The sequence below is a fragment of the Mytilus galloprovincialis genome, chromosome 5 (genome assembly GCF_965363235.1).
Source record: "Mytilus galloprovincialis chromosome 5, xbMytGall1.hap1.1, whole genome shotgun sequence".
NCBI classification, from domain to species: domain Eukaryota; kingdom Metazoa; phylum Mollusca; class Bivalvia; order Mytilida; family Mytilidae; genus Mytilus; species Mytilus galloprovincialis.
The window spans coordinates 23413446-23437012 of NC_134842.1; the positions used below are offsets into that span (position 1 = coordinate 23413446).

The window sequence follows — 23567 nt, forward strand, 5'->3', positions numbered from 1 at the left end:
CAATTGGAATGGAGTAACTCAATCATAAATGTAGAAACACAAATGAACATACACTGTACAAATAAATTTAATCTATGATACGGTGTAATTATAATACATTATTTAAAGTCTTTTCTTGACTGAAGGTGGAAGAATCTTGGATCTGTGTAGTCTTATAGTAGAACTTAAACATCCACTTCAATTTTCACAGAAAATTTTCACACAACATGGTCTAGAATAAGAATTTTAAAAATCAGAAACGATCAAGTATTAAATAACAACTACAACATGTAATGTCCTTTTAAATTTGATAATGAGAAGTATCATACAGAAGAATAAATTAGTACCATTTATTTACAGAAGTATTACAAGACCCAAGTTTGGCTCCAAAGCTTGCTGATACCAAAGCATTGACAGAAGTAAAAGCTTTAGATGAATTCTATCAAATGCTAATGAATGATGCAGACAGAGCTTCTTATGGGTAAACAGTTTAATATCTTCTAGCTTTAGACATCTTCTGTTTTCCATATTTTGAAATATGCTGATGTATTATAATTGCCACTGAGGCAACTATTATTTATATTCTACTGGCTGTTAAAAGTATTATTGAAATTTTCAAAATTGTGATTATCAAAATGATTAAGAATAAACATATGATGAATTTATCAATGGGAAATAATTTGCAGGCAAATTAAAACTGCTCGATAACAAAACATCCTTATTTTACTGTTTTAAGTGGCCCAAATGGGCAGCCCATTTAAATCTTGGATTTTGAAAATTAGGCCAACTAAAATTAATTAGTAGATTTTCATCCAGATTTTTGAAAAAAATGGGGCGGGTTGGAGGATTTTATTTTTTAAATTTTATTTCATATGAAACCCTCTCGTGACGAGTTCTTCATACCGGGGGGTATAAGCAAGTGTAAAATAAGCTTATATCATGTATATACATGTATAAGTAATCCTACATAATTTTTCAAACTCATATATAAATATCTCTGATTGGCAACCACTGTTATATATGTAATTGCCGCTTTAAAAACATATGAATGTATTTATAGTAAACATCAAAAACGTGGAAAAATTCTCTCTTCAGTTGGATTATACCTACACAAAATTTTTTTTTTTCTAAGCTATGGTTTGTTTAAAATAAAATTAAGCAAATGTATTGGTACAAATGTATGCAACACAAGTATTATGAGTACAGAATTAAATGAAAACTCCAGCAATGTTGAAAGTAATAGGGTTGGTGCTAAAGCAATATGCAAATATAATTATGATGTAAAACATGAACTTAACCAAAAAAAAAGTTGTTGTTTAATGACTATATTGAGGGTATTGGGACAGAGTGTGTTTGCTGTTTGTCAACAAAAAACCACAGCCATGAGTAAATCCAAGAGCTTGCTATAATAAAATTCATATGTTTGTCAATTTTTTTTACTTCAATATACGGTCGTAAATCTAACAAGTTCATGCTTGTGTCAATTTCTTTAATCCAGTCATGTTTTTTGTACCAATGTGTTCTACAATTCTTGCGCTTTGGATATCATTCACAGTCCAAATTTCCTGACACAAAGGCATAGTATAAATTAAAAAAATATGAGTTTCTAATTATTTGTGACATACCGCTATTTGCGTTCTTGGACACAGCGTTTTACTGACTCGTAACCCGTATATTTCATGCATGTCCTTCTCGTAACCAATATGAATTCTCAGTAGATGATTTTGTCATCATAGAGCAGCAGAACATGTCCACTTAATCATTTTTGTTAGATTACTCGAAGAAATACAAAACCCAAATTTAAAACAGGAAGTTTTGAATGAAACGAAATTATCGATGGTTATGGTAACGGACATGAAAAAAATCCAGAAATCATAAATTTGTATACGACCGCAAAATTTTAAATTTTTCGTCGTATATTGCTATCACATTGGCATCGTCGTCGTCGTCGTCATCCGAATACTTTTAGTTTTCGCACTCTAACTTTAGTAAAAGTGAATAGAAATCTATGAAATTTTAACACAAGGTTTATGACCACAAAAGGAAGGTCGGGATTGATTTTGGGAGTTTTGATCCCAACATTTTAGGAATTAGGGGCCAAAAAGGGCCCAAATAAGCATTTTCTTGGTTTTCGCACAATAACTTAAGTTTAAGTAAATAGAAATCTATGAAATTTTGACACAAGGTTTATGACCACAAAAGGATGGTTGGGATTGATTTTGGGAGATTTGGTTCTAACAGTTTAGGAATTAGGGGCCAAAAAAGGGCCCAAATAAGCATTATTCTTGGTTTTCACACAATAACTTTAGTTTAAGTAAATAGAAATCAATGAAATTTAAACACAAGGTTTATGACCACAAAAGGAAGGTTTGTATTGATTTTGGGAGTTGAGGTCTGAACAGTTTAGGAATTAGGGGCCAAAAAGGGGCCCAAGTAAGCATTATTCTTGGTTTTCGCACCATAACTTTAGTTTAAGTAAATAGAAATCTATGAAATTTAAACACAAGGTTTATGACCATAAAAGGAAGGTTAGTATTGATTTTGGGAGTTTTGGTCCCAACAGTTTAGGAATAAGGGGCCCAAAGGGTCCAAAATTGAACTTAGTTTGATTTCATCAAAAATTGAATAATTGGGGTTCTTTGATATGCCGAATCTAACTGTGTATGTAGATTCTTAATTTTTGGTCCCGTTTTCAAATTGGTCTACATTAAGGTCCAAAGGGTCCAAAATTAAACAGTTTGATTTTGACAAAAATTGAATCCTTGAGGTTCTTTGATATGCTGAATCTAAAAATGTACTTAGATTTTTGATTATTGGCCCAGTTTTCAAGTTGGTCCAAATCGGGTCCAAATTAAACTTTGTTTGATTTCATCAAAAATTGAATAATTGGGGTTCTTTGATATGCCAAATTTTACTGTGTATGTAGATTCTTAATTTTTAGTCCCGTTTTCAAATTGGTCTACATTAAAGTCCAAAGGGTCCAAAATTAAACTAAGTTTGATTTTAACAAAAATTGAATTCTTGAGCTTTTTTGATATGCTGAATCTAAACATGTACTTAGATTTTTGATTATGGGCCCAGTTTTCAAGTTGGTTCAAATCAGGATCCAAAATTATTATATTAAGTATTGTGCAATAGCAAGAAATTTTCAATTGCACAGTATTCAGCAATAGCAAGAAATCTTCAATTGCACAGTATTGTGCAATAGCAAGAAATTTTCAATTGCACAGTATTGTGCAATAGCAAGAAATCTTAAATTGCACAGTATTGTGCAATAGCAAATAATTTCAATTGCACAGTATTGCACAATAGCAAGAAATATCTAATTGCACAATATAGCAAGAAATTTTCAATTGATTGGAGTTATCTTTCTTTGTCCAGAATAGTAGTTGAATCAACTTAAATCATTGTTTTATACAATATACAATGTATATTCACTTTTACTACCAACTGATAAATTAAAACAATCTTTACCATTCAGTGATAACAAGCACCTTTTGTTACATTTTAATATTTTATGATGTATTTAAATGAGTAGTTATTGTTGCAAACTCCATTAGAAATTTGAATTGAGATCAGTTTTGGAAAAAGGGAAAGGGGGATGTGAAAAAAAAATGGGGGAGGGGGGGTTAAATTTTTCTCATTTCAGATTTTATAAAAAGTAAATTTCTTCAAACATTTTTTTGAGAGGATTAATATTCAACAGCATAGTGAATTGCTCAAAGGAAAAAAAAGTATTTTAAGTTCATTAGACCACATTCATTCTGTGTCAGAAACCTATGCTGTGTCAACTATTTAATCACAATCCAAATTTAGAGCTGAATCCAGCTTAAATGTTGTGTCCATACTTGCCCCAACCGTTCAGGGTTCAACCTCTGCGGTTGTATAAAGCTGCGCCCTGCGGAGCATCTGGTTTATAATAAAAAAATCGGGACGGGACTATTTCAGAAGAGCAGCAGGGAAGAAAATCTATCATTTATTTTTAAATTGGCCTTATATTCACTGAAAAAAATCAATATTTGATGAAATTGAATGAAAATAAAAAATCTGATACTAAAGTATAGAATTAATAACCTCTTGTTTTCCAAATAACTTGTATATAAATAGCAGTAGAATGATGATTTTATTTGGTCTTATATTTAAACTACTATTATCATTTATTGCAGAGTAAAACATGTGGAAAAGGCTGTAGATTTGCAGGCTGTTGAGGTCCTGTTGATATCAGATGAGTTGTTTAGGTATGTGTTAACAACAGTTCTTGTCCTCTATTTAATGATATCTTACTTGAAAGTCTTGACACAAAAGAATCGCTATTTGAATAAGTTTGGCAAAACTTCTGTCCCATACCAACATACTGTAATTTTCCATTGACAGCCAAAATGCTGTGCCCTTCATCCAGGCTTGTTTTATAGCTTATTTGTTCTTGTACTGAACATGCTTGAAATATTGCCAAGGAAATAAAGCAATTTATCGATAACTTCCAATGACATTATGAATACTAAAAATCTAGGCTAAACATAGTTCAATCATAGAGTCAGAGTAATGCAGGTGTGTTCTAGAAGATATAAACTGCGAAAAATGTTTTGGTATTCTCAAGCTTCTTCTTCTCTCTGTATAAGCTTCCTTTATAAGGAACACCAAGTATTATCTCCAAGTAAAAGTACTATTTACACATTAAAATATATAGTGGATATGTTTTAAAAGTTATTGTCCAACGGTAAAAATACACAGTAAAACTCTTCTATTTACACATACAATACGAGTGTCATTTATAAACATTGATACACAACTAATATACGGGGTAGAAACTGTTTGTTTCAGACCATCAACCATCCATTGCCTCAAGCAACTAAGTGCTTAATATAAAGTTTATAGCACATCTCCCTAGTTTTGGCTTCTAAAGTGTTCATTATCTTGCCGTCTCTTAGTGTTTGTGAAAAATGCCTGCAGTCTATAATTAGCCTGATAATGTTTGATTTGAATTGAAAGACATTATCAAGCAAGAATTAATTTTAATACAATTCAAAAAAGAATTAGAAAAGTAGGATACAGATGGAAAGATTTATTATTGTAGAAACCAAATATAGAAGGGACTCGGGGGAAACAAGCACATCTCTTTTAAGTCCCAGCACTTCTCCCTATCAGTTTCAAATAGAGAATTCATATTTTAGGATGATTCTGAAGTTAGGATAATGTTAGCACTGAAGTTCATCTTTTGTTTTTTAATGAAATAATGCTCTTGATATGATGTGATATTATGAAAATATGTGGTATATTGTTAGTTTACTGGAGATATTCGTATTGTAGGGCTCAAGATGTACAAAAGAGGAAAAGATATATAAAAATAGTTGATGGTGTCAAAGAGAATGGAGGGGAAGTTAGAATTTTTTCCAGCTTACATGTGTCTGGGGAACGTAAGTCAAAACGATAGTCTCTTTTAAGTGTTATATCTTTGACTTAAGATTTAAGACCCTCAAACAACTTGTATTGTTCATGATAAGAAATTGGCTCAATGGTATCATGTTAGTGTGCATGCCAAAAGTGCTAAAAGGTCAAAACAAAATCCAACAGCCATAAAATTACAATGTTATTAAAAATATTAAGATTTATCATAGCTCAAGGATATTGATAGTACAAAGTTACCTCTCTCTCATTGTCTTCAACTTTTAAAAAAAAATTGACATGAGAAAAACTTTCATTATGATCTTGTTTTTCCTTAAAAATACACTTCAACTGAGTTGGCTATGGATGAATCAAAATCTATTTGTCTTGAATTATATTTATAGACCAAAAGTTCTTTTTAATCAACTTTTAGGTGTATAAAATAGGTATGTTTTATAACAAATTTCAATGATAATTTTATGAGTTGAAGATGAAGAGAACTGTAATTACACAGTTTTATATAATAAAACAGAACTGAAAAATACATTAAACAAAAACAATCAGTCAAGACTTTGATACAAAATATGTATAAAAATGCATTACTGTTCAGATACTTTATATGTTATTGTACAGTTGTGTCCCTTTGATTATTTACAGAATGATTCTACAACAATCCTACATTAACTCCAGTTACTAAAAGCTGACTTGTGCTTTTTCTGTTCATAAATAAGCTAGTTAAGTGACTTTTGAAACAAATCAAAGTGAAGTCCTTGCTAGTTTTGTAAGTGACTTTTGAAACAAATCAAAGTGAAGTCCTTGCTAGTTTTATAAATTACTTTTGAAACAAATTAAAGTGAAGTCATTGCTAGTTTTGTAAGTGACTTTTGAAACAAATTAAAGTGAAGTCATTGCTAGTTTTGTTATCAAGGTGATTTAAATTAGTAAGATGTTATTAATAAACCTCACTTTTATATGATGCTCAATTTGATATGAAAATGCCATGTATCAATCTAAATAACACAGGATTATTATATAATACAATATTTTGTTTTTTTCAGAACTAGGACAATTATCTGGTGTGGCGGCCATTTTAAGATTCCCAATTCATGATGACGATGATGATTCAGAAGAGGAAGGATGATAAAAGACTAGACTTTAAAAAAATATTGTTAACCTGATCCATTAAAGGTTACATGTACAATGTTCATTTGACCCTTTCAGGGTTACATGTGCAATGTTCATTGACCCCTCTCAGGGTTACATGTGCAATGTTCATTTGACCCTTTCAGGGTTACATGTGCAATGTTCATTGACCCCTCTCAGGGTTACATGTGCAATGTTCATTTGACCATTTCAGGGTTACATTTGCAATGTTCATTAACCCTGCTTCAGGTTTAAATGTACAATGCTGATTTGACCTCTCTCAGGGTTATATGCTCAAAGCTCATTTGACCCGTTATAGGGTTACATGTGCAATGTTGATTCAGCTTGGATCGATGCTGGGGATGGTTATGATCTTGCTTTACGATGTGATTACTGTCCAGGAACTGTCAAGATGAGGAATAGAAATTGAGAGCAAATCCATTCATTATAGGTCATTGTTAATTCATCAGTATACATTGACTACCAAACTTTGTGACATTTGGTGTCTCCAGTTGTTGAATTCATTTCTGCTATCTTCCTTTATCTCTGCATAATCTGTTGTCTTCATGCTTTATTCTATCTCCAAATCATACAAAATCACTTCATTAAACTGTTTTGTTTGAAGTTTTGCTGTGCGCCTTTAACCTTAACACACATGTATAACGTCACTGTGATAGGCATGAGTATGATAATATACAGATAATATTAGATTTCAAGTAAATTAAAACAGGGGGTATAACCCATTTATTTATTATGCTAGTTCCTCATAAAATACTAATTTAAAGCCTGTTCATCAAATAGCAGAGATTTGAAAATTACAATAAATAGAAATGTGTATCATGTCATATTCTATGAAATAAGGCATTGGAATGTTCTTTATTCAAATTTGATAGGTGGTTATTATTTAATGAAGATAGCTGAAACAATTGAAATTTTATTCAGTAATAGAGAAATGAAAAATACTGCTTTTAGCTAGTTACTTGTTTGTTATGTTATGATTTGTTAATACAGATATTTAGTGTTGTATTTATTTATGAATTACATGGTTTAAAAGACTGCTTTTGAAATACAACATGCGAAGGATTAAATGTAAGACTATGATGAAAGAACTGTTATATATTATATCTATGATTGTACTATGGTGCTGAAATTTTATTTCGGTTTTGAACATACATGTATTAGGGGTAATTATAGTTTGTGATCTGATTGACCTTATAATTTTGCATTTGATTAGGTTTGATATATTTCAAAATCTCATATTTACATTTTAAGAAAATGGTTTTGCTGATTGTTTGTTACATCAGGAAATTTTTATATATTATTCTTTGATGATTCAATGTTGCTTTTTCTGAACAAAAATTAAAATGATTTTATTGCTATTCAATATTCATCATCCTGAGATAACTTTTCTAATTAGATGATCAGTTGAAATCTACTCTACTGACACTGCATTTACCTGTTTTAAAAGTTACATATCTGCTAATTCACCTCAAGTTAAGTTTTCACATAGAAAACATTTCATTCTATTTATATGAATTTTGAGTTCAGTTGTTGATAAAAAAAATGATAGTTTTGAATGATAAGTTTGAATCTACCCAGTGTTTTCATTGTTAAACTTTATACCGGTAGTATTGTTTTGTTTTGTTTTTAAAGTGCTATTCCACCATTTAAATTTTTATCTATTGTTTAATTGTTATGAAATATAAATGCAATATTTCTTATCTTTCCAAATGTTAAAATCTTGTGTGTATTTTATTTGTGAATTAGGACACTGAAACAAAGGTTGTTATAACCATTTATGTACAAACATTTTTATGCCCCTGTTATAGAGGAGTCATTAAGTTTTACTCGTATCCGTCTCTATGTCCCTATGTGATTGAATTGGTTTCCCTTCTGTTACTTAAGCTTGCTTCAATCAAATGTTTTAAACTTATACATAATACCTTTAATCACAAAACAAAGATCAAATTTTGAATTTAGGTGACATAAATTTAGGTGGCATAAATTTAGGTTTCTAGAGTTATGGCCCTAACTTAGGCATGTTAAGTATGCCTCAACCATAAGTAATGAAATGTATACACAATGCTAATTACCACAAAACTCAGACCCAGTACAAATTTAGGTAGCATCACTTTTACTGTCCTTGAAGTTATGTTCCTTTATAACATTTATATGTATGAGTGGGGATCATCTGTATCTCATGGACACATTCCTCCTGAATACAAACATAGTTATATTTCATATGTTCATGTTAAAAATCTCTGCATTGTTCATAATTTATGGCTAATTTGTATAAGGCTAAGACAAAATACTTCTATGGTCAATAGGAGTTAAAGTCATTTAGCACTATTTATCTTTTAAATGAGGTCAAATTAGTTGCAAGGTAATAGATAAATTAAAATGGGAAAAAAAAACTATTTTTGCTTGGAATATTTTTTATATTGAAAAGAAATGTTTAAATGAAAAATTAGCAATGAAGGAGTAGGTTCTATATTTCTAAGAAAAAAAAACCAACAGGAACCTCCATTTAAAATAACAACTTTAAAGAAATATTTTGATTTTTGAAAATTTTCCTAAAGGCATTCTTTTAATTCTGATTTTATAGTACAATTTGATGAAGTCTGTTCCATGAAATAATGGAGAAGTTAAGGGTAATTTAAATATGTGTATGATTTTCTAGTCGTGTGAACATGACCACAACTACCACAAATATCAGTCAACTCGTTAACAGAACTTTGCATTAAGAGAACTCATGAAAGGCAAAATGCTTGCCGTTTTCTAACATAACTTTTCCTGTTATACCCAAAATTATCGAATTTAGGTGATAACTTTATTAACATTTATGTCATATGTTAATGATTTTGAAAACAAACAATAGGTCTGATAAGATGTGAATGTTTCTAGAAGGAATGAGAAATACAAGTTATAAATATAAGGTCTGGAATGGATGTGTTTTATCTTCCCAAAAAACATGTTCAAGCTCTAATCATTGAAGTTATTCTTGTCTTGTTATTGTTGTCATATAACTATTTATTGGAAAAGAAATAAAAAGTTTTTTATAAAATTTTGTTTGTTATTCATAATTATCATTTTACTTCATCGTAGAGTTACCAGTTATGAAACAACCAAGTTGTATTATAAGCCTTTTGCTATGGTATATGGAACAAATTGAGCAATCTGATTTTTGTCCCATCACATTTGTCAACAGCCTTTCAATTGCCAAAATGCAATAAAGCATTAGAATGCAATGTGCACAGTAGCTTAGATATATCTTTAATTAATTATATGTTTTGCTAAAACCAATCTTCATAGCTAAAAGAAAATTGGTCACAATCATTCTTTAGGTCACAATCATCCTTTAGAATTTATGCCTTGAAAAATTGAAAATCTTTAAGGAGGGAAAAACATTTTGAAGTAAATGGGCCTAAGACAACTTATTTGAGTAATATAAATATTTACAAATAAAAAACTTATCAATGACCTTCTTTTTGCATAGGACCGCAAAAATTAAAAAATTTTTGGTCATATATTGGTATCACGTTGGCGTCGTCGTTTGCTTCGTCGTCGTCGCCGTCGTCATGGTCGTCCGAATACTTTTAGTTTTCGCACTCTAACTTTAGTAAAAGTGAATAGAAATCTATGAAATTTTAACACAAGGTTTATGACCACAAAAGGAAGGTTGGGATTAATTTTGGGAGTTTTGGTCCCAACATTTTAGGAATTAGGGGCCAAAAAGGGCCCAAATAAGCATTTTCTTGGTTTTCGCACTATAACTTTAGTTTAAGTGAATAGAAATCTATGAAATTTTGACACAAGGTTTATGACCACAAAAGGAAGGTTGGGATTGATTTTGGGAGTTTTAGTTCAAACAGTTTAGGAATTAGGGTCCATAAAAGGGCCCAAATAGGCATAATTCTTGGTTTTCGCACAATAACTTTAGTATAAGTAAATAGAAATCAATGAAATTTAAACACAAGGTTTATGACCACAAAAGGAAGTTTGGGATTGATTTTGGAAGTTGAGGTCTGAACAGTTTAGGAATTAGGGGCCAAAAAGGGGCCCAAGTAAACATTATTCTTGGTTTACGCACCATAACTTTAGTATAAGTAAATAGAAATCTATGAAATTTAAACACAAGGTTTATGACCATATAAGAAAGGTTGGGTTTGATTTTGGGAGTTTGGGTCCCAACAGTTTAGGAATAAGGAGCCCAAAGGGTCCAAAATTGAACTTTGTTTGATTTCATCAAAAATTGAATAATTGGGATTCTTTGATATTCCGAATCTAACTGTGTATGTAGATTCTTAATTTTTGGTCCCGTTTTCAAATTGGTCTACATTAAAGTCCGAAGGGTCCAAAATTAAACTAAGTTTGATTTTAACAAAAATTGAATTCTTGAGCTTTTTTGATATGCTGAATCTAAGCATGTACTTAGATTTTTGATTATGGGCCCAGTTTTCAAGTTGGTTCAAATCAGGATCCAAAATTATTATATTAAGTATTGTGCAATAGCAAGAAATTTTCAATTGCACAGTATTCAGCAATAGCAAGAAATCTTCAATTGCACAGTATTGTGCAATAGCAAGAAATTTTCAATTGCACAGTATTGCGCAATAGCAAGAAATCTTCAATTACACAGTATTGTGCAATAGCAAATATTTTCAATTGCACAGTATTGCGCAATAGCAAGAAATATCTAATTGCACAATATTGTGCAATAGCAAGAATTTTCAATTGATTGGAGTTATCTTTCTTTGTCCACAATAGTAGTTGAATCAACTTAAATCATTGTTTTATACAATATACAATGTATATTAACTTTTACTACCAACTGATAAATTAAAACAATCTTTACCATTTAGTGATAACAAGCACTTTTTGTTACATTTTAATATTTTATGATGTATTTAAATGAGTAGTTATTGTTGCAAACTCCATTAGAAATTTGTATTGAGATTCAAAAGGGAAAGGGGGATGTGAAAAATAAAATGGGGGGGGGGGGGTTAAATTTTTCTCATTTCAGATTTCATAAATAAAGAAAATTTCTTCAAACATTTTTTTGAGAGGATTAATATTCAACAGCATAGTGAATTGCTCAAAGGCAAAAAAAATATTTTAAGTTCATAAGACCACATTCATTCTGTGTCCGAAACCTATGCTGTGTCAACTATTTAATCACAATCCAAATTTAGAGCTGAATCCAGCTTGAATGTTATGTCCATACTTGCCCCAACCGTTCAGGGTTCAACCTCTGAGGTTGTATAAAGCTGCGCCCTGCAGAGCACCTGGTTGCACCATAACTTTAGTATAAGTAAATAGAAATCTATGAAATTTAAACACAAGGTTTATGACATGCTTTCTTTGATATGCCGAATCTAACTGTGTATGTAGATTCTTCATTTTTGGTCCTGTTTTCAAATTGGTCTACATTAAGGTCCAAAGGGTCCAAAATTAAACTAAGTTTGGATTTTAACAAAAAATGAATTCTTGAGGTTCTTTGATATGCTGAATCTAAACATGTACTTAGATTTTTGATTATGGGCCCAGTTTTCAAGTTGGTCCAAATCGTGGTCCAAAATTAAACTTTGTTTGATATCAACAAAAATTGAATCCTTGGGGTACTTTGATATGCTGAATCTAAACATGTATTTAGATTTTTGATTATAGGCCCAGTTTTCAAGTTGGTCCAAAATCGGGGCCCAAAATTAAACTTTGTTTGATTTCAACAAAAAATGAATATGTGGGGTTCTTTGATATATGCTGAATCTAACCATGTATTTAGATTTTTGATATATGGGCCCGGCTATCAAATTGGTCCACACTGAGAATTCTTGGAGTTCTTTGATATGCTTAATCTTACTATGGATTTAGATTTTGGATATTGGACCATAATAGGTAAATGTCCAATTTAAAATTTTTAAGTTTTTAAGTTTAAGTTTTTAGACTACATTCATTCTGTGTCAGAAACCTATGTTGTGTCAAATATTTAATCACAATCCAAATTCAGAGCTGTATCAAGCTTGAATGTTGTGTCCATACTTGCCCCAACTGTTCAGGGCTCGAACTCTGCGGTCGTATAAAGCTGCCCCCTGAGGAGCATTTGGTTCAAATAAAGAAGCTGGACAAAAAATTTGAAAATGTGTTTTTTCTCTTCGTTTTCACGTTGTTGACTGATTTTGAAATGGAATGAATTTGCCAAAATTTCATGGACTTTAAAACTCTGTCATAGCTTCTTCATAATCAAGAGAAAGCACCATGTGTGTGAACTTTTTGTGTGTATTTTATTTTACTGATGACTGGACTTGTTTTTTTGCAGTCAATAAGAGTGATTAGGGACTTTCCGATTGAGTTTTCCTCGGAGTTCAGTATTTTTGTGATTTTACTTTTTACTCTTTTTTACACTGGCAGCAGCTCAGCCGAATCACAAGGTTAGACAGAACCATTTACGATTTTTTTTAATAAATTGAATTACTTTAATCTGGGAGGGAGTACCAACAATATCTAGATCTGGTTTGAGTCATTATTTAGCAATCTTCAGGTGATTTTTGTCGAGCCTGCAACTTTTGTTGCAGAAAGCTCGACATAGGGATAGTTATCCGGCGGCGGCGTTAGCTAACTTCTTAAAAGCTTCATATTTAAGAAGGTTGAAGCCCTGGATGCTTCATACAATGTATATGGATGCCTCATGTTACGAAGTTTCCGTCAGTCACATGTCCAATGTCATTAACCTCATTTTCATGGTTCAGTGACTACTTGAAAAAAAAAGTTAAGATTTTTTGTAATGTTAAATTCTCTCTTATTATAAGTAATAGGATAACTATATTTGGTATGTGGGTACCTTGAAATGTCCGCATGGCGGTCAGACAGTTTTCACTTGACCTGGACCTCATTTCATGGATCAGTGAACAAGGTTAAGTTTTGGTGGTCAATTCCATATCTCAGATACTATAAGCAATAGGTCTAGTATATTCGGTGTATGGAAGGAGTGTAAGGTGTACATGTCCAACTGGCAGGTGTCATCTGACCTTGACCTCATTTTCATAGTTCAGTGGTTATAGTTAAGTTAGCAATAGGTCAACTATATTTGGTGTATGGAATGATTGAAAGGTGTACATGTCTAGCTGGCAGGTGTCATCTGACCTTGACCTCATTTTCATGGTTCAGTGGTCAAAGTTAATGTATCACCCGAGGGTTTCACCAGCCCAGTAGTCATCACTTAGGTGTTGACATGAATATCAATTATATGGTCATTTCTATAAATTTCCTGTTTACAAAATTTGAATTTATCGAAAAACTAAGGATTTTCTTAACTTTGTATTTGTTTGGCTTTATAACTATTTTGATATGAGCGTCACTAATGAGTCTTATGTAGACGAAACACGTCATGCGTACTAAATTATAAACTATTAAGTTTTTGAGTTTTGTTCTTTTTCCTAATACTAATTGCAATAAGTCAACTATATTTGGTGTATGAAAATATTTTTAATGATCTATTTGTCAGTCGCGCAGGTTTTATTTGACCTTGACCTCATTTTCACTGTACATTGCTCAGTGGTAAGTTTTTATACGACCGCAAAAATTTTAATTTTTTGGTCGTATATTGCTATCACGTTGGCGTCGTCGTCTGCGTCGTCGTCGTCGTCCGAATACTTTTAGTTTTCGCACTCTAACTTTAGTAAAAGTGAATAGAAATCAATGAAATTTTAACACAAGGTTTATGACCACAAAAGGAAGGTTGGGATTGATTTTGGGAGTTTTGGTTCCAACAGTTTAGGAATTAAGGGCCAAAAAAGGGCCAAAATAAGCATTATTCTTGGTTTTCGCACAATAACTTTAGTATAAGTAAATAGAAATCAATGAAATTTTAACACAAGGTATATGACCACAAAAGGAAGGTTGGGATTGATTTTGGGAGTTGAGGTCACAACAGTTTATGAATTGGGGGCCAAAAAGGGGCCCAAATAAGCATTATTTTTGTTTTTTGCACCATAACTTTAGTATAAGTAAATAGAAATCTATGAAATTTAAACACAAGGTTTATGACCATAAAAGGAAGGTTGGGTTCGATTTTGGGAGTTTTGGTCCTAACAGTTTAGGAATAAGGGGCCCAAAGGGTCCAAAATTGAACTTTGTGTGATTTCATCAAAAATTGAATAATTGGGGTTTTTTGATATGCCGAATCTAACTATGTATGTAGATTCTTAATTTTTGGTCCCGTTTTCAAATTGGTCTACATTAAGGTCCAAAGGGTCCAAAATTAAACTTAGTTTGATTTTAACAAAAATTGAATCCTTGGGGTTCTTTGATATGCTGAATTTAAAAATGTACTTAGATTTTTAATTATTGGCCTAGTTTTCAAGTTGGTCCAAATGGGGGTCCAAAATTAAACTTTGTTTGATTTCATCAAAAATTGAATCCTTGGGGTACTTTGATATGCCAAATCTAACTGTGTATGTAGATTCTTAATTTTTAGTCCAGTTTTCAAATTGGTCTACATTAAGGTCCAAAGGGTCCAAAATTAAACTAAGTTTGATTTTAACAAAAATTAAATTCTTGGGCTTATTTGATATGCTTTATCTAAATATGTATTTTGATTTTTGATTATGGGCCCAGTTTTCAAGTTGGTCCAAATCAGGATTCCATATCAAGTATTGTGCAATAGCAAGAAATTTTCAATTGCACAGTATTGCACAATAGCAAGAAATATCTAATTGCACAATATTGTGCAATAGCAATTAATTTTCAATTGGAGTTATCTTTCTTTGTATAGAATAGTAGTTGATAATATATGTTGGAAATTTGCCAGACATGACTATGATGTCATTTTCTATTTTTATTTGCCAATAACTTTATGTAAATAACTTCATTGGAAATTTGCCAATATAAAATGTTGCTGATGAAGCTTTTTTTCCTTATCTTATCTAAAATGTTTTTAGATAATGTATGTTGGACATTTGCCAGACATGACTATGATGTCATTTTCTATTTTTATTTGCCAATAACTTTATGTAAATAACTTCATTGGAAATTTGCCAATATAAAATGTTGCTGATGAAGTTTTTTTTATTGTTTTATACAATAAACAATGTATATTCACTTTTACTACCAACCAATCTTTACCTTTCAGTGATAACAAGCACTTTATTTTACATTTTAATATTTTATGATGTATTTAAAAGAGTAGTTATTGTTGCAAACTCCATTAGAAATTTGAATTGATATCAGTTTTGGAAAAAGGGAAACGGGGATGTGAAAAAAAAGGGGGGGGGGTTAAATTTTTCTCATTTCAGATTTCATAAATAAAAAGAAAATTTCTTCAAACATTTTTTTGAGAGGATTAATATTCAACAGCATAGTGAATTGCTCAAAGGCAAAAAAAACTTTTAAGTTCATTAGACCACATTCATTCTGTGTCAGAAACCTATGCTGTGTCAACTATTTAATTTTAGATTTAAAAAGTTTGAAGAAGAAATCTTTAATTGATTTGTAAAATCTTGACATTTGTTTTGTGTAAAAAAAAAACACCATGTAATGTCAAAAATTTGATCACAATCCAAATTCAGAGTTGTATCACACTTGGATGTTTTGTCCATACTTGCCCCAACTGTTCAGGGTTCGACCTCTGCGGTCGTATAAAGCTGCGCCCTGCGGAGCACCTGGTTGTGTTTTGGTCTGTTTTTCTTAAACTTTAAGCAATAGTCAACTTTATTTGTTGGATGGAAGAATTGTAAGCTGTACATGCCTGCCTGGCATGGTTCATGGGACCTTGGCCTCATTTTCATGGAACATTGGTCAATGTTTAGTTTTCTTGGTTAAGTTTATGTGACAGTTGTAATAAAGCTTTATATTTCGGACTATCAACATAATATCAATGATTAATAAAGAAGGCGAGACATTTCAGCGTGTGCAGTCTTGTTAAAATTGAAATGGTCATCTGCTTTCATATTTGTATGTGCATCTACTTTCATTTCCATCTGTCTCTTGATGTGACTGATTGAAAAATATTGAGCATTTTTCAGAAGTAGAAATAAGAAATGGCAGCGATTATAAATTTAATTTGTTTGGCAATGATATAAAGTTCAATCAGTAGTAATATTATCTCAAGGGGTACAATCAAAATCACGTGATGGATATACACACACCGGAAGCAACAGTCGAGCAGACCGCTTGAAAGGTAAGTAGTCGTATTTACTTGTTTATATCAATAAAATTTAATAAATAACGTAGTGCACCGAATGTAGGATACTATCTAGTTTTGAAATACACAATTATCCTTGCTGGAAAGCGTGCAGTTAATGCTAACACTTCGACACAGTTCCAAAATTTCACCGTCGAAGTGTTTGTAATAACTCCACGCTTTCTAGCAAAAACAAGCGTGTATTTTAAAACTACATACTATCCGACATTCGGTGTGCCAACTTATTAATCAAAATTTAATTTATATAAACAAGAAAATGCAACTACTAACCTTTTAAGCGGCGAGTTCGACTGTAACTTCCGGTGTGTGTATATCCATCACGTGATTTTGATTGTACCCCTTGTATCTGATTTACCTCAGGTTACCGTAGCTGTATTGGGTAAAAAGGAATTTTGGGCTTCAATGCTCTTCAACTACTTCTTTATTTGGCATCTTTATCTTTTTTTTTTATTCGAGTGTCACTGGTCAGTTGTTTGTATACGAAGTTGATGTCTGGCAAAAAAAACAAAAATTTAATCGTGGTATATATGATTAGTTTATTTACAGTCAATTCAACATAAAGTGTAAATGTTTGTGTCTTAAATATTCAACAAAAATTGGTTTAAAGATTTGAATTGTCATATGAAGGACGAACTTGCATATTAAACTTAAAGTCATATGAAACCTCAAATAAAAAAAAATAATGCATATGTTTTTTATAACTCAATGGATAGTGTTCATTATAAAACTTATGTACATATACTTTTTTCTGAAGAAAATTCTTTAATTTATTGATATTTATAAGAAGTTTACCTTATTTTAATTGCTTCTTCCCCCGACATATTTTCCGTATGCAAAGTGACCTCAGTGTTACCCATGTCGTAAAAATCCGGTGATCACAATACGCATGGATGTCCTTAACATAAACTATTATCTGAATTTACATGTTAAACACGTGCTCAATTTCCGTGCTTTTTTGTTGATTTTTTGTCGACTGTTGACAAACAGGTGACAATCGTTAAACTTCGGCTTCAAACACGAACTTTAATTACCTGCCATATTTTCACAACAACACTGACCGATTGAAAAAAAATTGACGATTATACGAAATTTACACGAAAAAAATTATAAATTCGTGCACAGAAGACTAAGTTTATGATGTTTGTATGCATTGGTTCAAGAATTGGAAGAACATTATTTTTCACTCGTCACTCGTTTTTTATGACTTTAAACCTTTATAATTTTCAGCTTAACCCCTTTTTATTTCAATATCTTGCACTCAGCTGCAATAATGAGTTAACTATACAAATTAAGCCATTTTCTCGTCATTTTCCACAACCCCAAATATTTTTTTTGGATTTTAAATAAGTGTGAATCACACAAATGACAAAACAAGATTTATTTTTATATGATACAATTTTAAGTTTGTCAAATATTAAATAATTTTATCCTAAACTGTTCTCTAACAAACTATAATTTATTTCCGTAGTAACAATACAAGACGTGTACAATCATGACCAGGCGAGTGGAAAACTGATTTTATTAATCAAACATCAATTGTCTAATTATAAAAAGCGGAGTAACATTGAACTGTGCGTTTGTTAGGACGTAAAGACAGAGGCTTCTGGGCATCACTTAATTTCCACGTCTTAGCAGTCTTCTCCAATCTCGATAAAAGCACAAATAAAATATAAAACAATATACAAGATGAGTACTGTCGGTAAGATTAAACATATCCATCTGATTAATTTTCATTTTTCACGCACTTCCAGTGTTTTATGAAGACCTCTCATGACCTGTGGTCAGACACCTTTACCATAAATAAAACAAACATATGTCGCGATATGATCACTAGGAATCTTCAGAAATACTTACAATTCTTCGCATTTATCAATGCTATTTTTTACTTTACTAAATGGTTCTTTATTTATGAGGTTTTACCTTCTTCAGAAAATGCCTGTACCAAGTAAGGAATATAACATTTGTTTTTCACTTATTCCGTTGACTGATAACGTTTGATTTCGCCAGTTTAAATTGAATCTTTCTCTTTTAATCGGTATTTTCTATTATTCTTTCATATATAAGGTTGTAGTTTTGGACTTTTCGATAATAAAGGCGAGTAAACACAAAAGCGTCTTCAATGTTTCGTATGCTTTACTAGAGTCTAAGATATACAATGAGACGTCGGTAAAACGTTAAGCAAATAAAAGAGTATAAAATACTAAACTGAAACTATAACTAATTCACAACAGTTGTATTCATAACGGACGTGACTAGAATCATTCTGATCTACTACGTTTGACTAGTTGATTTAAAAAAACTTGATAGTATATCTTATTGTAATGCAATGGAATTGTAACTTTAGCTATTTTGTCATGCTAAATATTGAAATTGATGTATTAAACACGAAAAAAATTAATAAATTGAACCCTGGGTCTTTAAATTATTTCTCTTAACAGATTAACCTTTACAAATGTTGTAAACTAACATTGATAAGATCCACAGATTTGTGCATGTTCGGTAAACCAAACGACGAACATGTATCTATGTTCCATGATTTCCCTTATTTCTGAATTTTCGTCATGTTAAATCGAAGTATCTTATATGTGATTGACTACCTGTTACGTTTTACATATTATACTGCCGTACTTGATTAGTTTTATTCCATTGCTTCAACTGATGCATTAATCAAATACGATTCAATTTTGAAAAAAATGTATAATGTAAAAATCAGATACCTGTCAAGCAGTTGTGAACCTTATAAATATCCGACATGTCTTGGTTACAAATGATTTAATTAACTAAGCATATGTTTTAGATGATTTACCTCTTGTATTGGTATATAAATTTATTTAATTGTCAGTTTTGTGCCGGAAGACGATGTTTATTTCAATGCTCATCTGTATGAAAAAAATTGATATTAATTTCTATCCATGTTTTGACGGACAAAAATTATGATTACACACATATTAATTAAACAGTGGATTAGTTCGCGTGACAGCACTGGTGATAAATTGTAATGTTTGTTGATCATATTTCAAATGACCCCGATACCATATCACATACTGACCTTTGTGATCTCCATTGTAACAGTTCTTTTCAAACAACACCAGACAGGTTAAAATTATAAATAAACTCATCAAAGATACCAGAATTGAAATTTTGTATTTGCGCCAGACGCGCGTTTCGTCTACAAAAGACTCATCCGAATTAAAAAAAAAGGTAAAAAAGACAAACAAACAAATAAAGTACAAAGGTAGAGCGTTGAGGACCAAAAAGTTCCTAAAAGTTTTGCTAAATACAGCTAAGGTAATCTATTCCTGAGGTAGAAAAGCCTTAGTATTTTAAAAATTCAAAGTTTTGTAAACAGTTAATTAAATTATGACCATATCAATGATAATTCATGTTCACATAGAAGTGCTGACTACTGGGCTGGTGATACACTCGGGAAATAAAACTCAACCCGTAGTATGTGGCATGGACCCAGTGGTTGTAAATAAACTCATCATAGGTTATTAAATATGCAGCGGCGGAGTGATAAAAAGATATTTCGGAAATCACAAAAGTAGGATTATGTAAATCGAACCATTTCCAAAACAATCCAGACAATCACCTTGTTACCTTTATGGCAATCATAAAACGAGCTATGGGTATGCGCATCTCAGAATGATTAGATATGTGATACACATTGCTCTATCTAAAAAAAAAAATATGTGGTTGACTTAAATTCCATTTAATAAACTAGCATGAGAAATTATATAATGTTGGAAAAACACATGGACGAAAAATGTAGCAGGGAACTCCACAATCTACCTTCACTTATATTACTTTTTATCTTAAAAGTTTTACTAGTGCGTTTGTATAGATATTGTTAAAAAGATAACTTTCATATTTATTTGTTTCAAAACCACTCGTACCAAGAATGTTTTTGGATGTATATAAATACACACTCTCTTCTATTGCAGTCACTCCAACTATGATTATGATTATTTAAATTGTTACAAATTTTCTGAGGTTCAAATTCGTTTACAAAAAACTATGTCTACTTTGTTGTTGTGGTAAATTGCATTACGTCTTTTGATACATTTCCCCATGATTGGAATACTAGTACTATAAATTTAGTACTTTTCCCCCAGTGATTCATTTTCAAGTCGTTCATTATTGGAATTTTTTCTCTAGTTGATGTGTTTTTTGTTGATATCAACGAGAGAGAAAAAAACCGTCATAGATTAAAAATAAATTGACAATGCCATGGCTAAAAATAAAAAGACAAACAGAAGAATAATAGTACAGAAGACACAACATAGGAAACTAAAGACTAAGCAACATGAACCCCACCAAAAACTGGGGCAAATCTCAAGTGCTCCGGAAGGGTAAGCAGATCCTGCTCCACATGTGTCACCCGTCGTGTTGCTTATGTTATTACAAATTCGGTAAATAGTGTAATTCGGTAGGTCACATTCGTAAAAAGGGAAGGGTACTTTGCATAATACTATAACACCATCTAAAAAACTTTAATTTGATATTAACCATTCAGCATAGATCTTAAAAAAACATAGATCTTCCACGAGTCCTACTCATTATCGCACCATAGTGTTGGAAACCTGAGTGTGTTCTAACGAAAATGCCGTCACCTTCACTTGCCGAAATTATTACTGTCCCGACCACTTGTTGTTGAATGCCGGCACCTTCTACAAGACCTATCGCCGAACCAACAGTTTCTGCGTTTTTTATTATTTCATATGAACCATAGCTTGACCGTCTTCCCTAACACTAAACGTAAAACCATACACTCCATCAACAGGGACTCTGAAAATTCCCGTGTTTGGACTGTAACCGCCATTTATGTTTTAATTTACTGTATCAAATATTAGAATATGTTTTGTTTCCTGCGTTGTTAATGACTGACTGATGTAAGCATAGAACGCTGTAATAGGTACAGGGACCGGAGACGGATGGATCCCTTCCAGAAGTCGCTTATCTGAAGAGTCAAATATAATTCATATAATAATTATGAAAACAAAAAATAAATAGGCATTCTCAGTGTACAACTTTTGTCCTTAACGTAAACATGCTAAACAGAAGTTTCGATTGATTGATGTTTGTGGTTAACGTCATTTTCAGCACACTTGGCTTCATCATGATGGCCATGTTTTGTTTGTGGAGGTGTCCGAAATTCATGGAGATGACCACCGTAAAATATACTTGTCATTAAGATAGGGTCGAACGCACATAACTAGAGGGGTTCTAACTCAAACCGTGTCATTATATTGATAAGCCTGTGATCATCGCAGATGACTACTTAGAATACTCAGCTATCTATGAACCCGGACTTTTAAATAGGCGAATAATTAAAATTTATCATATCTTTTTAACTTGTATTTATGTAATACTTATATCGTACTTAATTAATTGATAAACAAATCTTTAACTGATGAGGAGGGTTGAATATGGTGCCATTAATATCTGTTTTCTGTAATATTTTGGGGCATCTCTTTTTATTTAATAAAATAGCGCTTATTCTGTAAAAATTTACACGAAAATCATTTTACCTTTAGATCGATATGTTTTTACTAGATTTTGTATTCTGTTCATTTTTGTAATCAGTATGCTATTACCTAATTTATATATTTTCAAGGTTAACCGCATCTAGTTCCTTCGTAAGATGTTGGGTCTTTCATTGTATCAATAATCTACCAATTGTCGAGGCAATGTTGACTTAGAAATACATACGATAGGAGTATACCAAATTACACAATGTAATGATAACAAACAAGTCAAATGGTATAACTTGAGTTTAAGATTTTCTTTAAAGAATTGTTTTACAAAAAAAAAGTGTTCAACGTCATTTTGTAATTACTTCTATGCATGATTTCCAAGAGTTCCAAGTAAAGAAGTAAAAATCATCCTTTCGAAAATTTTACGGATCCAATCATGTTTTGGTTGACCGTGTCACAGATGGCGGCGGATATGTTCCAATAGTCAAATTATCACCGGCTTTGTACTTAAATGTGGAACATAACAGGTGTTAAAGATTGAGAAAAAACACAAGAGATCATCCCTAAGTTTTGGGTTGGCTTCATATTGCTGAGTCTTGTTTTCTGTGCTGTGTATTACGTACTCGTATTTGACCGTTGCTCGTTTTTATATGCCTTTTTACTCAAAAACGCGACAACCAATTCGCATGAAACTTTATATCTTTTGACGTGAGCTCCCTTTTGGTTTTTTTTTTTTTTTTATAAATTTTAGATTTTAAATTTCCGAGTTCTCGGGGCTTTTTAATTAAAATGGAGGATTTTCCAGATTTCGGACAATAACTCAAAAACGCTTTCACCAATTTGAAAGTAACTTCGTTGAATTGTTTATTTCTATCAGCAGAAGCTCCTTTTCGATTTTTATAAATTATAGATTTGACGTTTCCGAGTGATTTTATTGATAAAAAGGGGGTGTTGCAATTATCGGACAATGCTTTGAGCAGGTATCGTGAAACTTTGGTGACTATTTTATGTCTATTATGATAACCTTCCTTATTTTTATATGAATTCTGCTTTACCATTGAGAAATTATTGAACTTAATTCTTCGAAATAGCGACGAGCGTATTATGTGCTCATGGTGCAGCTGTTTATTGTCTTTTAGCCATGTCGTTGGAAATTTACATTGTGATTGTGAGTTTGAATGTGCATTTCGTACCATTCAGTTTTATTTTATATTGCATTAGAGCTTACTTATAACTGTCAATCAGCTTCACTTACTTTTATCAAAATTAACCAGATTATCATGCACTTCAGGAACTAATTCTTCTTTCGACTGTTGACGGAAACTTTCCAATATCATTTTCTTTAAAATAGAAATCTGCTCCTGTTTGTCAAAATTCTCTGATTTCAC

The 23567-nt window shown here is 31.6% G+C and overlaps 1 protein-coding gene across 2 annotated transcripts in view; it reads left to right on the forward strand.

Annotated features, from left to right (window-relative positions):
• LOC143075434 (protein pelota-like) overlaps positions 1-9562 on the forward strand; it is a 30072-nt gene extending 20510 nt beyond the window's left edge. For both annotated transcript variants that reach the window (XM_076250840.1, XM_076250839.1), the window contains exons 9-12: positions 340-460; positions 4146-4217; positions 5287-5393; positions 6420-9562. In XM_076250840.1, the coding sequence (XP_076106955.1) occupies positions 340-460; positions 4146-4217; positions 5287-5393; positions 6420-6502 (383 nt within the window). In that variant the 3' untranslated portion in view covers positions 6503-9562. The remainder of the gene's footprint in view (positions 1-339; positions 461-4145; positions 4218-5286; positions 5394-6419) is intronic.
• The last annotated feature ends 14005 nt before the right edge of the window (positions 9563-23567 follow it).